Source organism: Trachypithecus francoisi, unplaced genomic scaffold (genome assembly GCF_009764315.1).
Source record: "Trachypithecus francoisi isolate TF-2019V2 unplaced genomic scaffold, Tfra_2.0 Lachesis_group11, whole genome shotgun sequence".
Classification (NCBI taxonomy): domain Eukaryota; kingdom Metazoa; phylum Chordata; class Mammalia; order Primates; family Cercopithecidae; genus Trachypithecus; species Trachypithecus francoisi.
Window position 1 is genome coordinate 8,693,740 of NW_022681456.1, and position 12,521 is coordinate 8,706,260.

Below are 12,521 nucleotides of genomic sequence, written 5' to 3' on the forward strand. Positions count from 1 at the left end.
CGGCCTTCTCTTGGGGAGAGAGGATACCTGCGTGGACCCTGGGATATCCCTGGGGTGGGCTTGGGCTGGCAGGTGGTGGGGGGGCCGTCCTGGGGCTGGGATGGCAGGGCTTCCCCTCCTGCTCTGAGTGGCTGTGGCTGCGACACCTGCACACCTGCCAGGTACCCACAGGGCTTCCTCTGGGGCCAGGGGAGGGAGGAGCTGGGGTGTCTGTGTCGTTGTTGGTTGGCTTGGCCTCCCTGCCACTGGGGCAACCCCTGCCTCACCAAGTTGTTGTGGGAAAGTGAAGATCAGTTAATGAACTCCTAGCCAACAGACCACATGCGCCTGAGAGCCTGCTCAGGAACCTCCCCCGGTGGATGCAGCTGTGTCCTTGTTGGCACTCAGGGACTCCACCCTGGCCACCTCCCTGCTCTCCTGCGTACTTCCAGTCCATTCTCTGCTCTAAAATATCCCAATTCCAGCCTTCTGCCCACGCCTGAGACCACCCCCGGCCTGAGCTCATTGTTGCTCTCTGGGAACTTTGCAGTAGCCTCCTTCTGGGTCTCCCTGCTCCTGCTTCCCTCTGCCTCCTTCAGTGTATCCTCCAAGCAGCAGCCAGAGGGCTCTTATAAAGGCAGACGCCTACGTCCCTCTGTGTCCCTCCTGTGCTCCAAACCATCCGTGGCTCCTGTCTCAAGCAGTAAAAAGCCAAAATCCTTGCCATGGGCTGCAGATCCGGCATGATCCAGCACCATCACCTCCCAGACCTCATCTCCCTGCACCAGTCCTCTCAACCACTCAGTACAGCCTCCCAAGCCACCCTGGAGTTCCTCAAACACGACAGGCACATTCCCACCTGGGGACCTTTGCACCGGCTGTGTCCTTGGCAGGAGCGCTCTCCCCCAGGCACATTCCTCTTTCCTTGTTCCTTCCAGTCCTGGCTGCCCTCCAGGGCCTGCACGGCAGGGGAGACCTGTGGCCAGTCCTGTGGGGACTCCTGAGGCCGCTCATGGCCGAGGCTGCAGCCCCACCACATCCTCCCGGGGTGTGAGATTCAGCCACGGGGTCCCTGCCAACCTTGAAGGGGATCTCTGTGGCCTGGGGCTCGGGACCCCTGCACTTGGGTCTGGGCTTGGGACTGGTGTGGATGCCAGTTCCCCTCTCTCGGGCACTACCCCATTGGGGACACCAGCCAGCATCCGTGCCCTGAGGCCCAACCCTTCCAGCACATCCTTCCTGCCCCTCCTCCCCTTCCTTCTCTCCTATACCTCCCTCTCTCCTTCTTCCTCCCTCCCTTTCTTTCCACCCAAACAGCCCCCCTGTCCTGCTCACTCCCCTTTACCCCCTGCTTCCTGGGCTCCTGCCATCTCTCCCTGCTCATCCCCTGGGGCTCCCTCCCTACCACAGAGTACTCCCAGCCGCCACCCAGTGCCACCCAGCCTGTCTGCCTGCGGCCATCTGTCCTTGCCTTCATTACTTGTCCCTCCCCCTCACCTCCCAGCCACCCCTCACCCATTGGTTCTGCCTGCCATCATCTCCCACCAGTGGCCTTGCCCCTCCCCCATCCACTCACCTCCCCCCCCCAACCATCCCCTTGCTTCCCCACCCCCTACCCCCATCTGCTCCCCCTGCTTCTCCCACTCGCCTGGAGTCCAGGGTGCTGTGAGCCTAGTCAGCCCTGGCAAGAACTCACAAGTCACAGCCGGACAAGTTTGCCTGGGGGTTCTTGGCCTGTGGCCATTTCTTGGCTGGAGAGCGACACCTCCCACATGTGTGTCCAGCCTGAGGCCTGCCACGCCTCCAGTGCCCTAGACAGCCCTTTGTTTTCACTCCTCTTTGAAACAGAAAGTGGAACCTAGACGGTTGCAGTGGTGAGGATGTGCACAGATTAAGCACCTGTGGTTTGCTGCTGTGGGAGTTTGCTGTGGTTTCAGTAAAGCTCAGGACATACCGGGCTGGAGGCTTGTTCTCTCTCCAGCTTCCACAGAGGATGCCGACGGCAGGGCTGGTGGAGGAATCGCAGGCAGTGTCCCCAGAGGCTTCTGTCCCCCAGGGTCACTCAGCCGCCCAACTGTGTCTGACTGCCCAGGCCGGGGTGGGGACTGTGGCCAGGTGGCGTCCTCATCCTTGTTGCAGCCTGGTGCCCAGCCTGCACAGGCCCCTCCTTGCACAGCCCTGGGGCACCATAAGCTCCTTAGCAGCCTCAGGGCAAAGGCGATCCTCCTCCTGCAGCAGGAGTCGGGGTGGGCGGTGGGGACGGGGAGCCAGCCCCGGGGAGGGAAGTGGCCACTCAGGCCTGCAGGGTCCCCTTCTCTGCCTGATGCGGCCGGATGGGATTGAATGGTGGACTCATAGGGTGAGGCACCTCCTTTATCAGGAGGCATTCACACAGTGGTAAGAATGCTGACAGTGACAACGGGTGCCATTAAGTGAGTGCCGACTGCCTGCCAGGTGCCAAGCCATGCCCAACCAGTGTCATACCCTGCTCTCTTCCAGCCTGAGGAGGCTGGGTCTATGACGTCCCTTTTGTAGATGGCCCCAGGCTGAGCGAGCTGGACGCGGGGAACGGGATTCAGGCCCAGGCAGCTGGGAATGCACCCCACGCCTGCCTCCAGGTTGACCCGCTGCTCTGGGTCCCCTCTGGTCTCCCTGGTGGGGTGCCTCCTCCCTCTACCTGGCACCCCCCATTAGCACTGGAATCTGCTTTCCCCTCTTTTTGTTGTTGTTGTTGCTATAGGAGGCAGGAGAGAATTTTGGCTCAGCCGCCTGGGAGAGATGTTTCCATTTGAACAACTCCCCTGAAGTCGAGCCTGGATGGATAGCAGGCGAGGGTGTGTGTGTGTGCGCGTGTACGTGTGTGTTTGTGTCCGTGCACGCGTGTGTGCGGGTGTTTGTGCGTGCATGTGTGTGTGCGTGTGTGTGCCTGTGTATGTGTGTGTATGTGTTTGCATGCGTGTGTGTGTGCGTATGTGTGCATGTGCGTGTGTGGGTGCACATTTGTATGTGTGTGCGTGTGTGCGCATGTGTGCGTGTTTGCATGTGTGTGCATTGCACGTGTGTGGGTGTGTGTGTGTGCGTGTGTGTGCGTCTTTGTGTGCATGCATGTGCGTGTGTGTGCCTGTGTATGCGCGTGTGCGTGTTTGCGTGTGTATATGTGTGTGCATGTGCGCGTGTGTGCATGTGCGCATGCGTGTGTGCATGCGTTTGTGCGTGTGTATGTGTGCGTGTGTGTGTGTGCATGTGTGCGTGTGTGTGCATGTGTGTGCGTGTGTACGTGTGTGCATGTGTTTGTGTGCAGGCAGCTCAGGGCCCAGCCTTGGAGGGTGACCAACCCCTGCATGGGCTGTTGTCCCATGGGTGTGAGTTCTGTCTCTGCAGAGAGCAGGCCCGAGGGGTGAGTCTGCTGCCTGCGCCGCTCTCCAGCACGTCCGCGCCCTCTGGCCTATGGGTTCCAGAGGGTCTCTCCATCCCTTACCATTGCTCTGTGGTTCTTTCTGCCTGCGTGGCTTTCCCTCTTCTTGTCAGGAATCCTTCTGCCTGCGGTGTGCCCCCTGGGATCTCTTAGTCTCTGTGTCTGTCTCTGTTTGTGTCTCTGCCTCTCCATCGCTTTCTCTTTGTGTCCCTCTATCTCTCTTTCTCTTTGTGTCTCTCTGTCACCATGTCTCTGTCTTTCTGTCTCTGTTTCTCTCTGTCTTTATGTCCATTTTTGTTTCTCGATCTGTGTGTTTGTCTTCGTCTCTGTGTCTGTCTCTCTCTCCTCTCTGCTTAGACCACAAGGTGGGGGTGTGACGGGCTTGGTGCTGGGGCCTGGCCAGCCTAGCCACAGTAATTGCTCCAGGCTGTGAAGAGATTTGGAAAGTCTGAGCAAGGGAACATGCCTGGGAGAGCGCGTTCAGAGGTTTTCTGCATCTGCTGTGTGGAATTCAGCTGGGCGCCTGAGGCAGGAATTTGATGGGATTTTTTCTGTGTGTGCCTCCTCTGCCCCACTGTGTTCCTGTTTTCTGATTCTTCTCTGCTCTTCAGCTTCTGGAGTTCTGTGGCATCAGAGACTTCCTTGGGAATTCACCGAACTTTGTTTTGGGGACTTTAGAATTGTCACAAATAGTACTTACTATCTCTGAATATTCCTAAGGGGGACAGACGGCCCCTATCAAATTTAAACATGAATTTTGGCTCACATAACTGAAGTCCAGCATTGGTTAGCTTCAGGTACAGCTCTATCTAGGTGACATGATGTCCTCAGGACCCTGTCTCTTTTCATCCCTTGGCTCTGCCATCTTTTACAGGGTCTTGGTGTGTTAGCAGGAAGGAAGCTGGTGACGCCAGGCCTTCCTTCTCCCAGGTTCAAGGCGAGCAAAAAGAGAGAACTCTCCCTCCTTCTCTCCACACTTCTAGCCCCAAACTGCTTTTTCTCCTCACCATGAGTGGGCCCGTGCCTGTCCCAGAACCTGTCATTGTGGCTGGAGTAGGGGGTGTACTAGGAGTGCGTGAAGCTGGGCCCTGCTTTTTCCTGGAGCTGGCACAGGGGAGCTGAGGGGCTTTTCTGCCTCTGTGTCTTCACTTATGCTGTAAACTTTTCTCTTTCACACTAGCTTTAAGTTTTACAGCAGGGGCATCTTATGAGTAGAAGGTACCCACTGCTCCCTGGCAACTTGTGTGGGGTGCATTAGTTTGTTTTGCTCCCCGCGGGTTTGGGTGGGTGGGAAGGTGGACAGTCATCGGGAGTGCGCCTGCAGGCCTGACCGCCAGGCTCCCTCAGCCCCCACCCTGGGAAACCCAGCACCAGGGGAAGCGCTCTTGGCAATCTGGGTTTGCCTCTTCTTTTTCAATTGAGGGGCGGTTCACAAAAAAGTAACCACATTAAAGTGAAGAGCTCATTGGCTTGTAGGACATTTACAGTGTTGTGTTGTGCAGCTGTCACCTGTCTAGTTCTAGAACATTCTCATACCCCAGAAGGAGACCCCCATACTCATTAATCAGTCACTCCCTGTATTAGTCTGTTCTTACACTGCTAATAAGGCCATACCCAAGACTGGATAACTTAGAATAGAAAGAGGTGTAATTGACTCACAGTTCTGCATGGCTGGAGAGGCCTCAGGAAGCTTACAGTCACGGTGCAAGGGGAAGCAAACACATCCTTCTTCACATGGCCACAGCAAGAAATGCTGAGCAAAAGTGGGGAAAGCCCCTTATAAACCATCAGATCTTGTGAGAACTCACTCACTATCATGAGAACAGCATGGGGGAAACTGCCCCCATGATTCCTCCACTTGGTCCCTCCCACGACATGTGGGAATTATGGGAACTACAATTTAAGATGAGATTTGGGAGGGGACACGGCCAAACCATATCACCCCCCACTTTCCCCTCCTCCTTTTTCCAGTCAACCGTAAGTCACTGTCCATCTCTATGGATTGCCTATTCTGGACGTTTCATGTAAGTGGAATCGTACACTCTGCAGCCTTTTATGTCTGGCCACTTTCACTCAGCATCATATTCTTGGGATTCATCCACAGTGTAGCCTGGGTCAGTGTTTCATTCCTTTTTTTTTTTTTTTTTTAAATAAAGATGAGGTCTTGCTATGTTGCCCAGGCTGATCTTGAACTCCTGGGCACAAGCGATCCACCTGCCTCTGCCTCCATGTCCGGCCCTTCACATTGCATTGTATGGATATGCCATGTTTTATTTATTCGTTCATCAGGTGATGGACTTACTTGTGCAATTTTGCTGTGAATAAAAGCTAAACCCGAACTTAAAGAAGAACCCATTAAAGACAACAGCTTTTATCCATGGAGAGTTTAAAGGAAGTAAGTTTTCAGCAATTTTTCCGAGTGTTGCTAGTGGTTGCCAGTTGCTGCTTCTACTCCTGGTGCTGCCTGTTAGCTCTGGGGATGGAAACCTTCTTTTTGTTAATGTTGCTTTGGAGCATTATTCCCAGGTTGGATGAGCAGTTTTCTCTCACAGTTTTAGGGTGGCCTGGCCCCCAGAGCCCTTCCTTCCACATCCTTGTCCTTGCTCTGTTATCTCTCTTCTTGGTCCAGGTAGAAGAGCAGAGATAGGATAGCAGAGATGTTTCTTGCCACCAGTAGTGTGACCAGGTTCTGGGTGCCATGTTTGCTGCTACCTTTTGTCTTAAGAACCTCAAGAAATGACATGGGCTGCAGGGAGAGACCAGCCAAACACCCAAGGTGGACTGCAGTGAGGGGCTGGGCGGTGGCGTGGGGACACGGGTCTGATGTCAGTTGGCACAGAAGGGGTGTTGGGCACTCTGGGCAGCAGAGCCAGCCTGTGCAAAGGCTCGGGAGTGCCAGACGCATGAGCTGTCCACGGTTTGCTGTGGGTGGGGTCAGGTGCCCATGGCCCCTGCCTGCCCTCCTGCTGGGGAGCAGTGAGGGCCCCGCACCCACTGGTACATGCGTACACACAGGCTTTTTCTAGGGAGTTTTTCTTCCACACACACTTTTGCCTTGAATTTCTGGAGGTCTTGCATTCTGGGACCCTGGAGGGGGTGCTGCTTTGGCGCTTATGCTCAGCCCCATGGTTCTGTGGGGTGAACAGATGTGTGGCCATTTCTGACATGGAAACCCCTGTAGCCTCCCTCTTCAAGCAGCTTCCAAGGTAGGACACTGAGTGGCCTTGGGCACGTCGTCGAACTGTAATCCCACTTCCCAAGGTGGTTATGACAGTTACGTGGATTAAGACTTGTGAATTGCTTAGAGCAGGAGGCCAGCAAACTCCAGCAAGCTCCAAATCTGGCCCTCAGCATGTTTTTGTAAATAAAGTTTTATTGGCACATAGCCACGCCTACTTGTTCCCCATCGCCTGTGGCTGCTTTTGCAATACAATGGCAGGGGTGAGTAGATGAGACAGAGACCTTGTGGCCCTCAAAGCTTGAGCTATTTTTTTTTTTTTTTTTTTGAGATAGAGTCTTGCTCTGTCACCCGGGCTGGAGTGCAGTGGCCGGATCTCAGCTCACCGCAAGCTCCGCCTCCCGGGTTTATGCCATTCTCCTGCCTCAGCCTCCCGAGTAGCTGGGAGTATAGGCGCCCGCTACCTTGCCTGGCTAGTTTTTTGTATTTTTTTAGTAGAGACGGGGTTTCACCGTGTTAGCCAGGATGGTCTCGATCTCCTGACCTCGTGATCCGCCCGTCTCGGCCTCTGGCCCTTTATGGGAAAGTTCTGGCCTCTAGCATCCAGTCCCAGTGGCCTCCAGGCTCTGTTTCCTCCTCTGGTAATGGAGATGGAACAGCAATCCCCTCGGAGGGCTGTTGTGGGGTCTACTTCATGGGGTGTGCAGAGGACTGGGATGGGCTGAGCCGTGAGCAGCCCCAGGTGTGATTTCTAGGGTAGCCCTTGGGGAGGTGGCCTGAGGAGCATGAAGGACCGCATTGGGGCGATTGAGGGATGAGGGCCCTTTTCTCTATTTCCCTCGAGGAGTCTGTGTGTGTGGAGGGAGCACCGGGTTGTCCAGGCCCCTGCTGTGCTTGCCTCCACATCTCAGATGGTAACAGAGGCTGGAGGCAAACCTAATATGACTCTAAGACTCTTGGCCCCTATGGGTCTTGCTGGGACTCTGTGGGTTGAGGGGAGGACAGAGGCTCTGAGGATGGCAGGAGTGGACAGAAGATGACGCAGCCTCTGTGAGTCCCGAGGTTGGGGGGGCACTTGGTGGCCCCCGGGCTGCAGTTGTCTGGGGAATAATGCACCCTATGTCCTCTGGGTGCAGCTGCCGTGGGGGTGGGGAGGCGGTGGCCTGGCTCTGCTCTGGGCCTTGTCTGCCAGCAGCTGCCGGCTTGGCCCCAAGGATGGCACAGGGCGGGGGCTGGGTTCTGGAGCCCAGCTAGGGGAGGACCATCCCAGCCAACATTTATTGAGGCTTACAGTATGACAGGCTCAAAGCCATTAACTCGTTCAAGACTCACAAGGACCGGGGAGGTGGAGGTGCAAACTGTTCTCCCCATTGAACAGATGAGGAACTGAGACAGGAAGCAGTTGAATGATCTGCTGGAGGTCATGGAACTGGAGAGTGGCAGAGGGGGCTGGGATGTGAACCCAGGGCTGCACGGGGGAGGCCTGGGTTGTTTTTTCTAACCTCCTTATCCTGAGAGTGTTCCCAGCACAGTCTGGGTGCACCAGACTTTAGCTGGTGGGATGAAGGCATCCATGGATAACTGAATCCAGGCTTCCTTTGTTGTTAAACACATTTTCAAAAACAACTGTATTACATGAAGAGTAACTCTCAGTGAAAGAAAATCAGAAAAAAAACGGGCAAATAAAAAGAAGAAAGTAAAAATACCCTCTTCTGCCCTGCTGCCGAGATAACTCCTTTTAGCTTCTCTGTAGCCCGTTCCGGTGGCTTTTCCGTGTGTTTGGGAATATATGTTTTCTGCAAAGCCATGTGTGTGTTGGCTGCATGGTTCTGAACTTGCGTGTTTGGACTGAGCTTCATGAGAGAATGTTTACAGAGGTCTGCAGAGGCCAGGCCCTGGGAGGATGGAAGCTGTGGGTCTTGGTTCCTTGAGCTGGTGGGGAACACACAGACGGGGTAAGTGGAAGAAGGGAGGTGTGTTATGGGAACAGCGAGCCGGAAGACTTCACAACTTGAGGAAAGGCTGGGAAACCATTCATGTAGCAAGAGCATTTGAACTACATCTTGAAGGCTGTAAGGGACTCTGAATTTTGGAGAATGGGTGATGGCTGGGATGGGGATGGGATCCTTGAACAGGTGAGGACTGTCCTGACAGATGTCCAGTACTCTGGGCCTGGAGTCAGGGATGGAAACTAGGGGTGTATTGGGGAGGGGGTGTGTATTAGTCCGTTTTCATGCTGCTGATAAAGACATACCCAAGACGGGCACTTTAAAAAAGAAAGAGGTTTAATTGGACTCACAGTTCCATGTGGCTGTGGAGGGCTCACAATCATGGCAGAGGGCAAGGAGGAGCAAGTCACATCTTACATGGATGGCAGCAGGCAAAAAGTTGGCAACTACATTAGTCAGGGTTCTCTAGAGGGGCAGAACTAATAGAACAAATGTAATATACATATATTACATAAAGGGGAGTTTATTTTTATTTTTATTTTTTTTTTGAGACGGAGTCTCGCTCTGTCGCCCAGGCTGGAGTGCAGTGGCCAGATCTCAGCTCACTGCAAGCTCCGCCTCCCGGGTTCACGCCATTCTCCTGCCTCAGCCTCCTGAGTAGCTGGGACTACAGGCGCCCGCCACCTCGCCCGGCTACTTTTTTGTATTTTTAGTAGAGACGGGGTTTCACCGTGTTAGCCAGGATGGTCTCGATCTCCTGACCTCGTGATCCGCCCGTCTCGGCCTCCCAAAGTGCTGGGATTACAGGCTTGAGCCACCGCGCCCGGCCAAAGGGGAGTTTATTAAGGAGTGTTAACTCACACGATTCCACAATAGGCCATCTGTAAGCTGAGGAGCAAGGAAGCCAGTCTGAGTCCCAAAGCTGAAGAATTTGGAGTGTGATGTTCGAGGGCAGGAAGCATCCAGTGTGGGAGAAAGATGTAGGCTGGGAGGCTAGGCCAGTCTTGCCTTTTCACATTTTTCTGTCTGTTTTATATTCGCTGGCAACTGATTAGATGATGCCTACACAGATTAAGGGTGGGTCTGCCTTCCCCAGCCCACCCACTTAAATGTTCATCTCCTTTGGCAGCACCCTCACAGACACACCCAGGATCAATACTTTGCCTCCTTCAATCCAATCAGGTTGACAGTGTTAACCATCACAGGGTTGTACAGACTGGGGGTGTCCCCCGTGCTGACCCCATGCCTGTTTTTTTTCTGCCACAGGACCGTAGCCTGACGGGCAAGCTGGAACCAGTGTCTCCCCCCAGCCCCCCGCACACTGACCCTGAGCTGGAGCTGGTGCCTCCGCGGCTGTCCAAGGAGGAGCTGATCCAGAACATGGACCGCGTGGACCGAGAGATCACCATGGTGGAGCAGCAGATCTCTAAGCTGAAGAAGAAGCAGGTGTGAACAGGCAGGGGGACGGGGAGTGTTGGCTCTGAGTCTCCATTCTAGCAGCAGTGACTGCAGTGTCACAGACATGTGCCAAGCCCTTCCCAAGTTCCTGAGTGCTCACTGGTTTTTATGCCCTTTACATTTATTGGACAGGAGCACCATCTGCAGAACTTTCTGCCATGATGGAAACACTGTGTATCTGCAGGATAGCCACGTTCCACTACTGAGCATTTGAAATGTGCCTACTGCAACTGAGGAACTGATTTTTAATTTTTGTTTAATATGCATATGAAATGTGCCTTTGAATAGCCACACAGGCTGCTGCATTAGACAGCACAAGAGTGGTGGGTGAAAGTTCAGGATGTCTAGCCAGTCTGTCCAGGTTCAGATCCTGTTTCTTCCAGTACCAGGCAACATGAGGTGGGCAGTCCCTTCTCTGTGCTTCACTTTCCTTATCTGTAATGTGGGGAAACAGCCCTTGGCTCTGGAATCTGAACAGACTGGCCTCATAACTGCTCTTTACTAGCTGTGTGGCCCTGGAACCTTCATCTCTTGGAGCCTTGGTTTCCTTGCCTGTAAAATGGACAACTTGTAGAGGAGGGAGCAAAATCCCGAGATTAAAAATAAATCCTCATCGTCACTGTTGAAACCACACAAAGACACGTGGAGATAAAGCTGATGTAAATATTTATAACATTCATTTTATAATTTTGTTTTCAATATGAGTTAATATACAATTCCTTGATAATCTGCCTTTTCCCAGCTCTTCATGCTTTGCTCCCTGGTATCATTCAGGTCTCTGCTCAGATGTCCCCGACACCAAGAGGCCACCCTCAGCCTTGTACAGGAACACGCACCCCCAACCCTCCTCTATCCCGGATTCAGCCAATCCAGCCAATTCTAGCTGCTGCTGCTTTTTGTAAATAAAGTTTTATTGGCACAGCCATGGCCACTTGTCTGTGTATCTCTGTACACATGTGTGTCTATATGACTGCTTTTCTGCCACAGTGGCAGAGTTAAGTCATCACAACAAAGACCTGTGTGGCCTGCAAAGTCAAAAATATTTGCTATTTAGGCCTTTAAAGAAAAGCTTTGGGCTGGGCATGGTGGCTGATGCCTGTAATCCCAGCACTTTGGGAGGCTGAGGCTGGAGGATCACTTGAGCCCGGGAGTTTGAGACCAGCGTGGGCAACATAGCAAGACCCTGTCTCTACAAATAATTTAAAACATTAGCCAGGTGTGGTGGCACATGCCTGTGGTCACAGCTACTTAGGAGGCTGAGGCAGGAGTGCCTGAGCCCAGGAGGTTTAGGCTACATGAGCCATGATTGCCACTGCACTCTTGCCTGGGCAACAGAGTGAGACCCTATCTCAACAAAAAGAAATGTTGCTGAGTGCTGATGTGTCTCATCACCCCACTGGTGGCGTCATTATTTGAATTAATATAGACCCAGCTTTGTTACACAGTGGTCCTCTCCTTGTCTCCCTGTTAACTGCTGTGTTCTGAGCAGCATGGGGTACATGGTAGGTGCTCATTCAAAATGGTTGATTCAGTCCTTGTGTCACTGTCTGGGTCCCAGGGAGCGTCTAGACTAATGGGGCAAACAGGCTCACATCTAGTGCCCTCCAGATAAGGAAGTAGGGGCTCTAAGGAGGATCAAGGGCTCATTCCAGCCACTGTAGGCAGGGGGTGAAGGCTGCTGAGAGAAGGCTTCCAGGAAGAGGTGCCCTGGTAGCTGGGTTTTGAAGGATGCTTCAGGGGGAGAGCATTGATTTCAAGGGGCCATCACGGTTGTCACATGGTTGGGGGAGCCAGAATTTGAGGATAGTCCAACAGTGAGGCCCGGTCCTGGAGACTCTGCCAACTGTCCCAGGCGTCAGCAGACAGTAGGTAGGTCTCATAATGGTGGCATAAGCATCCCGAGAGGGGCCAGGCCGCGGCGGGGGTGGGCAGGCATTGCTAGGGCCAGCCTGGTACCACACCTTTAGCAGGGAGGCCTGGCCCTGGGGTGGGGCTGAAGCTGCGGGCACTGGCACACATTGGTGACTGCGGCTGGAAGCCGGGTGGCTCGAGGCAGCTCTCAGTGGTTAGGTTTTTGTTTGTTTCTTTGTTTGTTTCCCTCTAAATTCCACGTTGGCATTTTTTAAAAGTGAAATTCTCAAGCATAATCATTTTAAAGCACACAATTCAGTGGCATTTCTTACGTTTGCAGTATTGTGCAGCTGTCACCTCTATCTGGTTCCCAGCCATTTCAACAACCCACAGGGAAGCCTCATAGGAGCTAAAGCAGCCACTCCCTGTTCCCCTACTCTCTGTCTCTGTGGACTGACCTGTTCTAGACATTTCCTATATATGGCATCACGCAGTTTGCGTCCTTTTGCGTCTGGCTTCTTCTACCTAGCATCATGGTTTTGGGTTTATCTTGTTGTCTCTTGTCTCAGTCCTTCATTCCTTTTTATGGCTGAATCATACTCCATTGTATGGAGATGCCACCTTTTGTTTATTTCATCATCTGTGGCCATTTGGGCTGTGGCTGTTGTGAATTATGCTGCTGTTGAACATT

General features: G+C 53.4%; 1 protein-coding gene across 1 annotated transcript in view; it reads left to right on the plus strand.

Moving 5' to 3' along the window:
- NCOR2 (nuclear receptor corepressor 2) overlaps positions 1-12,521 on the plus strand; it is a 166,272-nt gene that overhangs the window by 12,847 nt on the left and 140,904 nt on the right. The window contains 1 exon segment of the mRNA XM_033220138.1: positions 9,788-9,967. Within this exon segment, the coding sequence (XP_033076029.1) occupies positions 9,788-9,967 (180 nt within the window).